The sequence below is a fragment of the Perna viridis genome, chromosome 4, assembly GCF_037379345.1.
Source record: "Perna viridis isolate PV_CMFRI_1.1 ecotype Kerala chromosome 4, ASM3737934v1, whole genome shotgun sequence".
Taxonomy (NCBI): Eukaryota; Metazoa; Mollusca; class Bivalvia; order Mytilida; family Mytilidae; genus Perna; species Perna viridis.
In genome coordinates, this window is record NC_142448.1 from 35,309,812 (window position 1) to 35,320,354 (window position 10,543).

The window sequence follows — 10,543 nt, forward strand, 5'->3', positions numbered from 1 at the left end:
CCAATTTAATCAGATACTGGAAATTAAATGATCCCTTCTTCAGAATAGATATCCACTGGGTCGAAGATGTAGGATGAGCCTTTGTTAGAGTTACTGCCCTTGAAAATCGAAGAATGGGTGATTTGCAGTTTTTAGACAATATTAGATGAAAAAAGCTTGCAGTTGATGAAATGATCCTTATAATATTGCCTACAATAGTCTCCAAAACGTCGAAGTTATAGAACTACTCATTGTTAGAGTTGTTGCTCTTGAAAGGCAAAAATTAGTCGTCTGAATATAGCTGAAATATTACTGCTTGGACGTTAAACCCCACAAACAAACAAAAACAAAGCAAAAATTAGTTTTCTTTTTTGAAGTTTTTATACGACCACAACAATATTTTTTCGGTCGTAAAATGGTATCACCTTGTCGTCATTGGCGACAACAGAACAGCTGCGTTGTCGTTGTTGACTCAGATGTCACCTGTTCCTATAGAAGTTGTGTTTTGATATTTTTTTCAGGGTAGGCTTATTATTGACTATTTTGGAGCTGAAGTGGTTTAAAATTGGATCATGCAAAAAAAAAAAATAATAATTTTGGTCCGATTTCGAAATTGTGTTTACTGGGTTCCATATGGTAATCCCTGTCTGCGTTTTTCAATCAGATTTCAGATATCTCATAACGGTTTTCGAGATATAAGGGGTCAAAGGTTCCACATTCGACCACTGCGGTCGTATCATGCTGTGCTCAGCTAAGCTCTTTATTAGCCAATATCTTACTGTATTAGAAGGAAAAATCTTTCAATTGATGACATGATCTTTTTGATAATCCTACAAAATTCTCCGATTGGTCGAGGTTGTAGGAAAACTCCTTACTAGAGGTTTTGCCCTTGAAAAGTGAAAGATGAACCAGGTGAGTGTTTGAGGGAACTGGGAGCCTCTATCTTTAATTAAAATTGGAACAGCAAAATAAAAATCTGCCCGTCGTACCCGCGGTTCCTGTTTCTCCTAATTTATATCTCCTGTCCCCTCCTATGTTTCTGACATCCAAACACGCCAACATCCGTAAATTACCAACAAACGAGTTAGCAATGCTTTGAAGTGAAACATTAAGGAGTTAGCATTACTAATAAGTTATTGATTAACCAACATAGATAGAGTTAGTGTTGCTTTGTCCTACATTAACGTACAGGTTTTTTTTAGTTCACTCCATGCAGTTATATAATCCTGTACCAAGCAACACAGAGGTTGGTGATGCTTTCAGGATATAAACAGTTAACTGCAAAATTTTAAATATGTCTTGTATTTATCGGCAAAGCAATTATATACATGTATAGTATTTTAAAGTAATACACCAGGCGCGGATTTAAAATTGGGATTTTTTCCCTTGCTTCGCTCGGCCTTGAATTATATTTCCGCTTCCTTACTGAAATCTTGGATCCCCCGAGTATACATGTACAGTGGTTTAAGTGTTAACCCCGACGATATCCTAAGGTGATATGCAGTAAACCATGTATTAAATAACTTCTTGACCGAGGAGTGCATTTATCTTTAATGAAGGGATGAAATGAGAAACTCCCGGTTCAAATTATAGTTGAAACTCTAAAATAGAAGTTGTAAACAATAGATAAGCAACCATGCAAATTGATATTGCATAACTTTTATATTTCTTGAAAAAATATACCGGTGCACCAACTCCTAACAGAAGCACTGCTCGAGCTGCTTATCCCGGTCTGTAACATAAACCATGACGAGAAGAAAATCGGTTCTCGTGTCCATATCATTTCGTGAAAATGGAATATTACCTCGTCAAATGATAATTTCTATACACCATGTACTCCCTTGTGGACAATTCCTTGTCGAAGGATCTTTTTGTTCTTTTCAATGTAAACTGTATTTTAAACAATGTCCATATGGTGAATTTAGAATTAGGCAAATGTTCAAATGTTTTCATTTTCGAATGCCTTTTCCATGTCTTTCATGCTAGTATTCAAACTTAGCACATTGCTTATACTTATTCAATGTGTACACCTCCTATTATGAATAATTTCGATGATTTTCCTACATTAACTTAGGGATTTTTTCGTCTTTTTATCAACATAAGGAGAAGACAATTTCTGTTGGATGCTCCATTCAACTTAGCTTGATAAGATTATCATATCTGTTTTAATTCTAGTTCAATAACTCAATACGCTCTAGTTGTTTTCTTGGATATTAGGTACCGACCATGTTATTGGCGAGCGGGTGGTGGGGGTGCTGGGAACTTTTTGAAAAAAATATATATGTTCTAAATTGGAGAAAAATATATTACATAACCATTTTTACCAAGAGACTCTCCAAGAGCCTGAATCGCTCACCTGGCAAACCATGCTATATTAACTAAGTAAGTAAAAGTATAATGCTTTAATTGTTACCATGTTTGACAAAAAAATGCTGAAAAAGAGCATATATATTGATGAATGCTGTAAGTTGAAAAGAGTATCTAGGAACTAAAATGTTGGGAATATATTCAAAGTGTTTTTAGAACCTATTGAAAAAATGGGCAGGGGTCCCCTATGCCCTATTATTCCACCGGTTCTTAGGGGGCATTAGCCCAGTATACATTCGCTGAAAAAAATTAAAAAGTGTTTAACCATGGCTATCCAATATTTTCATCATCATCATTCATAGCAGGAGACCATATTTATTATAAAAAAAAATATCGTTAAAGTCAAAGCAAGTATAAAAACTAACAAGAAAATGACCGCCCAGAACGATCTTTTGACATCGCCATTCTGCTTAAAACGTCTAGTTTCCGAAAGAAATAAAAAAGTCATTGGTATCTGAGCAACTGGTGAAAATGGTCGCAAAATGGTCTCCTAAAATAATTCCAATACTGCCTGTCAACTCAGAATATCATGTTTATCTTATGAATAGCTTTCATTTTCAATATTCTTCTATAGTTGAGGAAAAAATAGCAAATACAATTTGATCCCTATGTTCCTATTTTTAGTAACATGGGCCATGTTTTTTTTTAACCAAAGAAAAATTTTAAATGATCATTTTAAACCCAAAAAGAATTATGCCAACTTTTATTAATTTTGTTGCAATTGGTTTCAGAGAATTGTACGCGTGAAAAACCAGAAAAAAATATGTTTCGGGGGGGGGGGGGCATAACTCCTACAACAGGCAACAATTCATTTAGAAAATTTCGGCAGAGGCCCGTCTGTTGATGGTGAACAGTATTAATCGCTATCAGAACTTTGCTGAATTCAACGGTTTTTGAGTTATTTGCAAAAAAAACTGTATGTTCTATTTTCAGTGACAGCGTCCATGTTTTTTTCACCAATCAAAAATCCAAACGGTCAATTTGTGCAGGATACCCTAAAAACAGTAATACCAACTTTCATCAAATTTTGTACTGTAAATTATGAGGAGAAGATATTTGAAAGTAATAACACCAAAAACATCCAAAAAGGGCAATAACTTCAACATTTGTCCACAGATTTTCGCCAACATTTGACCACAGATAGACCTCATGATGCTAAATACTTTTAACCAAGTACGAATTTGATTTAACCTAACGGTTTTTGGAGACATATGCAAAAACTCTGTTGTCTAATCCCTATGTTACGTATTTAGTAACAGCGGCCTTGTCTTTTCACCGATCAAAAATTCAAACAGTTATTTTGTGCAGGAAACTCTAACGGGAACAATCATCTCAAGTTGCTCCTGAAATTACTGTCCCCTCCCCCCACCCCCGTATAAAAATTGTCTATGATAGAGCAATTTGAAACGAGGAATTTAGTGTATTATTGTACTTTGGAACATCTCTAAAAAATACATACTAACAAACTATATGGTAGATTTTCAACCCATGCATGCAGCCCTGATACATAAGGTCATAATTTTACGATACACTCAAACTCGCTTTGTGTCACTCAGCTTGCCAAATATTTGTATGTACAAGCAAGCATTTGATCTGATAAACCTTTTTACAGTGGGAAAATCCTGTTTATCAAATAATTTTAATTTAAATAACATGAAGCGTAACATTGCCAAACGACAATATCTTTGTGTAACAATAAACAAACCATTTCCACCATATGCACGTAAACTTTGTTTGATAAGCAGTCAATAATTGTTCTGTTACAAGAACCTGCTAAACAAAACATTAATTACAATTACTAAACAGGATTATCCGGTCATCGCCACTTAATCCGTTAATCTCCTGAATGCATTAGTTAGCACCGGAGATTTAAACTTTAATACTGTTGTTTTTTTTTGTCCTCCAAACTCTGTCAAACCACTCACGATGTGGAGCCATCCGAGGACGGAATCGAAGGTGGCTTACTTGCCATTATTTTAGAAAGTTCATTCATACTTCGTTTAACTTTGTATCTGAACACCCATGGTAGCTCTCGCTTTGGTAGAAGTTTTTTGGGTGGTGGTAATAAACTTAAATCGTCATATTCCCCTTCTTGTTCTGATATAACACTGGGGTACACTATATTGTTTTCTTGATACGGTTGTAAAGTTCTGTAGGAATCTGGCGTCCTTCGGGTAAATGGTGAGTGTGAAGTCGACAGAAACCCGCGCTCAGAACGCGAACGTATATCGGAATACGACGTCGGCATCAACTCCATTTTGCTGGCTAGCTGTGTCTGAAATTTAAAAAGAAATAAGTTAGTGAGCTCTCGAGTGTTGCCACTTGCAAATATCAAAGTGGCCGATATCGGCACACGTCTCAAATTTAAAAGCAAGAATTCTACAGGATAACCAATTTTTTACCCATATACTTTTACAAGTTTTGGATATATTGTACCTCTTTGGTCACCTGATATTGTATTTTGAGAAAAAAGTGAAATTTGAGAGACCATCAAGGATTAAAAAAATAATCCTTTATACATTAGAAATAAAATTAAATACTGGTCGGATGGTAATATACTAACCATGTTTATATGCCAATTCTTAGAATGGTATAAATGCAACCAGTATATCAATTTAGTGATTAAGAATACTTGAAATGAAAGCAATGAAGCGGGTTCGGAAAGGGGAGAAAAAAGTTTCAGTTCTACCCATGGTTAGTAACAAAAACGATTATCAGTGTTCTATCTAGGATCTGAAAGTAGAGGACACAGGGGGTGGGCACTTTAGAGTTTTATGTTCTACACGCACCGTAGATCCCCAGATTTATCAAATTGTTCCTGTTTTAATAATGCCATTTACTTGCATGAGTCTTAGGTGAGTCTACATTCAATGTGTTGAAAGTACGAAAGCGATATTCTCTAAAAAGGAAATAAATTTCAGCCAGCGTAGGTATATAATGCTTTTTTTAATTGCAAGTAAAAACCACTTAAGTGAATATCACCTAATGGCACAGCAATAAGAATTTTTACCAAATATTGCATCGTATTACACAGAAAAGTGAATGCATAACAAACCGTTTCTAGCCCCACATACAAAATCCTGGTGTTGCTGAGAATTACAATAAGATATAAATTGTGACATAAAATATACAGTTATTATAACAAGCTATGACACATATCAAACTTGTTTAGATACTGTATAATCAATTGGATTAGAATATTTTGTTTAAATTGAGGCCATTCGGAGACCATGTTGCCACTACTCCTTTCACCTGCAAGGATGCAGGATATTCATTACCGTTTTTCTCTTCAAATAATTTTTTAATTTAAAATGAAGAAGCATGCTTACAAAAGGGAACAAGGATTTGAACGACAATCAAAAAGAACATAATTCAGGAATAACTTGATTTACATAACAATGAACATGAATTGACGAAAATAACTTGCACATAGAGACAAGCAAGTGAGCAATCCAGACTTTTAAAACCTGGAGTACGGACCAGATGCACCGAAAGTGTAAGCGTCCTCTACTTTTCCATACACACCACCGAATTGTTCATAAAAAGCATGTTCAGGATAGACGAAAAAGGAAACTTATGACTGCGAACAAATTGGTTCTCACATTGCAGATCGATAAACCATAACGATCCGATCCACGAGTTCACGGTGACGACCAGAGACATGTTCATATGAATAAAGTGTACCCCTGATCGCATATAGAATTAGAAAACAAAAGACGAGAAGAAGATTGGATATCATGGTGAAACCATGGCAACAGTAAATACCTTCAGAGGTGACAAAATGTATAAACACATCTTTAAACAAGCCCTAAAAGGCCCGACAGCAACAGTAATAATTTCACAATAAATAAAAAAAACGATGACAATGGACCCTTTTGTGGTAAGTTGGTGAGCATGCTCATTATACACTTCCGCGAGGTAGAGCTTGGGTAGAACAAAAGAATTTTCCTCGCGGAAGTGTATAATGAGCATGCTCTACGCATTCTCATCGACTACCCCAACGTTAGCACAAAAGAGTCTATTCGTCACAATCAAACTAAAATGTGATACAACTAATGACCAACAACTCGTTAAACTGTGAACAGGCGCATGACATCTGTGGTGTGGTTGAAGTAGTTTTAATAGTGTGTTCTTCAAGCAGACCTTAGCTACATGCAAAAGTTTGCACGTAAAATACATATACCCACTTACATATAATTGTGTATCATGATTTTACTATATTTCTTGAAATGATACCATAAAAAAGGGGTGCTTTTTTCCTGCAAAATCTTTTCTGATTCTAATTCTGTCTTATTGTTATTTATCGACTGGTAAAAGTTGTGTCTATAGAATTATTATTTGTAAAATATCAAATCTATTTGTTTCTTCAATAATAATATATTTAGAATACCAGTAGAAAACGTTAAATTTGGTATTTACCCTTACCCCACCCACATGACCGAAATGCATATGCCCCTTTTTCGCAAATTAAACCCATGGATACGGAGATGTGCCAATAGAAGATGTCTTTATTTCAAATCAGACCAAATTTCCCATATTTTCCTTAAGGAACAAATAGTTACTGCCTTAAATACCACCATCGTATAGCTAATGCCAACGTCCTAAATGCATGTATATCACAATCATTTATAATTATGCATTGAGAAGATAATCTTGAAGGGATTAAAATGCATAATCACTCGGACTAAAACTTGAACGGAGACCAATTAATCTTTTGTTGAAATAAATTATCGGTTGCTGAATTACGTTCATGACAAAATTCCAAATTCATACTGATAGCGATTTAAGCCAGTTTAGTTATGCATTACACCCCTACATAATTGTACCTACGTTATTGATGTAAATGTATAAAGTCATAAACCTTAAATTCGTTGTTAAGATCCTCGTTTTAAGTTTATACAACCTCTTGACACCAAGGGTAAATATTGAATAAACACTACATACTCTAGGGTCAAGAAGTTATATGTATTAGCTAAAGCTTTCTCCAAACACTGCTCGACCGAAATGTAGGCGTTTTATACACAACCCAAGCAGGCTGGGATTGGGATAACTTAACAGGAACTAGGGTACTTGTGTGTGGAATCTCTACCATTTCCGCATACTTCTTTTCATAAAAAAACTCTTTTCTGCTGCACACCCGTACTTATATACCAACATAACACCCATCCCCGCTCAGAAAAATGTTGGTGTCTGTTTAGTCCGATATAAACACAAAATAATGAAAAGCAGGGCCCCAAAGTGCATTGATTAACTCGGCTATCCACATATCTTTCATATCCAATGACCATGAACACTTTCGCCAAACGAATATAGTATATAATTAATGAATGAAATGAAAACATTTATACCACAAAGAAAATACTTAGAACAATTTTAAAAATGTGAAACAAGCATTTCATGCCAGTTAGATGAACATAAATCGAGTCAACACAAAATAAAAATTCAAGCCACCAATGTGGTATGAAAGATGTCTTTGACTGTGACTCCTGTCAAACCTATTAACAGCATGCCAGGGCATGTATGTAGGAATACGGTCAACGAGAGATTTTAATGACCCTATTCCAAAATGAATTTCAGTCAATGGCCTAGGAAACCAATGTTGCTCTTTGCGTTTTCTGAAAAAATGTTTGTTAGAATAAGACACATTTCTAAATATACCTTGCAAATGGTCATTATTTTGACAGAGATTCTTGATTGATAGTAAATGTTGCGTTAAATCAGAATATACATTTGTTTTTTTTTTAAACAAAAAAGGTATTCAAAATGATAAAACATCACAAGGAAGTATCAGAAATATACTTTTTAGCTATGATATATTGAAAGAAGTATTCACTTTGCCGGAAACTGTGTAAAAACACACTCCAAGGCCGTAGTAAAATTCTCCATTAAAAACTACTTCACAACAAATTAACATTGAAATCACCAGGCGTGAAACTGATTTATAGAAATTCCAAATTTATAGAGTAAAACTGTCAAGATAGATTTAACTTTTAAACAAACATTAACAACAGTTCGATGTGAGGCAAACAAAGTCATAGATAAAAAAAGAACTAAATATTGATCATAAAATACCAGAAAGATTTATAAGTAAGCCATGAACTTGCTGATATCTTTGTTGATCAGGAATGGTATGTTTTACTATTTTAAGTGGACAAGAAAATTTTTTTTGTTCCGTGAAAACAAATTTAATTTATTACACACTGCAAGTATTTTGAAATGGGTTTAAATCGTAAAATTTTTAATTGCAGTTAAAATGTTTCAGTAAGATCAAAACATACATGAAAAATGAGATAAAATCTGAATTAGTTTACTTAATGACCAATCATATGCACGTATTCATGTATCATGCATTCATTATAATACATGTGATGTTGATAGCTGCAACTACATACATGTACTATGGGTGCCAAGAGTACACGGGGAACGCGGAGGCTAGAACACATAACAGAGAAATTACCCCAAGCAGATAGGTTTCGTGTTAGATGTTTTAGGACAACGCAACAGATAAAGTACATTATGGCAACAAAGGAGTCGGTAATGGAATTCTAAATGCTCGGTACATTGGATCCAATCTAGTTCGGCACCCGGCTTTTTTCAAGAATTCGCAATAGACTGACAATGATTGTCGATCAAATAATTGGCATATTTTAATGTTTTCCAGCAACATATGTCGATTTATCGTTCCTGTCCATGGAGCATGGCTCCATTACTCTACAAACGCCTTGATTATGTAGATACTTAGAATCATCAATATATGGTTAGCTCTTTTCTGGTGGTCATAACGACTGTTTCGAATAAGAATAGGAAGATAAGACCCACAAGTCTTGCTCTTATTGTTGTAATACAAGATTTATTTGATTTTAATTATAGAAAACGTGTTTTTAATTAAAATGCGAATGTAATCGAACTTTTCGATCCTTTCACAATTCAAAAACTAATTTAAACAGGCTACACAAATGTATTAAAAATAAACAAATATAAATCTTTAAGATGTGTATATTCACATGGTTATTACTACCATCTGAAATCTAGTTTGTAAATATCGTTGATATCACAATATTGAAAGAAATTACAGTATGTTAGGGGTGGTCTTCACAAAACAACTGATCGGGTTTAACAGAAAACCGGGTCTAAGGATAGAACTCCTCTTTTGTTGGAACATTTAGCAAGTTTTGTGCGAAGTTTTGACAAAAAATGAGCAGTTACTGATAACCTGAAATTCTCCTTGAATAAATTTCCTGATCAAATACCCGCCTTTTCATAAATGTCTAGTTTCGCCCCCAGAAACCATTTTGAAATTAAAAGTATTTTGACTTGAAAAGTATACAAATACAAGCAAAAACCTATAAATACCATAAATGTTGGTGGGTCCAAGAAGGTTCGGTGGTTTGAGCCCTTTTTCCTTTCAAAATTTTGTAATTGAGTGCAATAGGAGTGGGGTAAAAAAATGACAAAGAACAGTTTGGAACGTTAACCCTCCTTTCACAGTGTCCGGATCCACGCCTGATAAAGACAAAGATGAATATAGGAAAAAACAGTTACGTGAAAAAAATAAACCATGGAAAAGCAGTAAAATTTAAGAAAGGTTCGATAATAAAAGTGAATCATAATAAACTTACATCCATCATATCAGGAGTAATTGGTTTACCATTTTTCCGCAACTTCATCGGAGGAAAAAATCCTTCTATTTTTCTCCTAGAATTTCTCATAGAATTCGACGACCGTTTGACTTTTTCAAGTTCCTTGGTTGCGAATTCGACTAGAGTTGGCTTTGTCATAGGCCTAGCTTTAAATCTTTCTGCATATTCCATAGGTGAATTAGACGAAACTAAATGTTGTCTTCCATACTTCCCCATCGTAGGACTCCCGATCATATCCGAAAAAGACTCCCCGGAATTTTTCGGAGGCACACTCCGGTATAAGAGTTGTTGTGCATTTGATCTGTTAGAGATAATGCCATTCATTGGAGACGGGCTTGAACCCCCATTATTATGGCTTCCAGTAATCGGTGGTAATATTACAGAACCTGCCTTTGGTGTCGACATTTGTTTTTGTAATGTTTTGATGTATTTAACGTTAGAATACAATAACTTTGTAATCCTCTTTATACACTTAATATGGCCTTAGTTAGACATTCATTGTCTCAGCATTAATACCATTTTAGAACCATTTAAAAAGGCAATAGATCCATGTTCGG

The 10,543-nt window shown here is 34.7% G+C and overlaps 1 protein-coding gene across 1 annotated transcript; it reads right to left on the reverse strand.

Annotated features, from left to right (window-relative positions):
* Positions 1-4,231: 4,231 nt before the first annotated feature.
* Positions 4,232-10,543, reverse strand: LOC148619886 (uncharacterized). The gene is made up of 2 exons (XM_088580270.1): positions 9,966-10,543; positions 4,232-4,621 (listed from the first exon to the last, which is right to left on the reverse strand). The coding sequence occupies exons 1-2, from the start codon at positions 10,389-10,391 to the stop codon at positions 4,268-4,270; spliced, it is 780 nt and encodes a 259-aa protein (XP_088436396.1). The 5' UTR covers positions 10,392-10,543; the 3' UTR covers positions 4,232-4,267.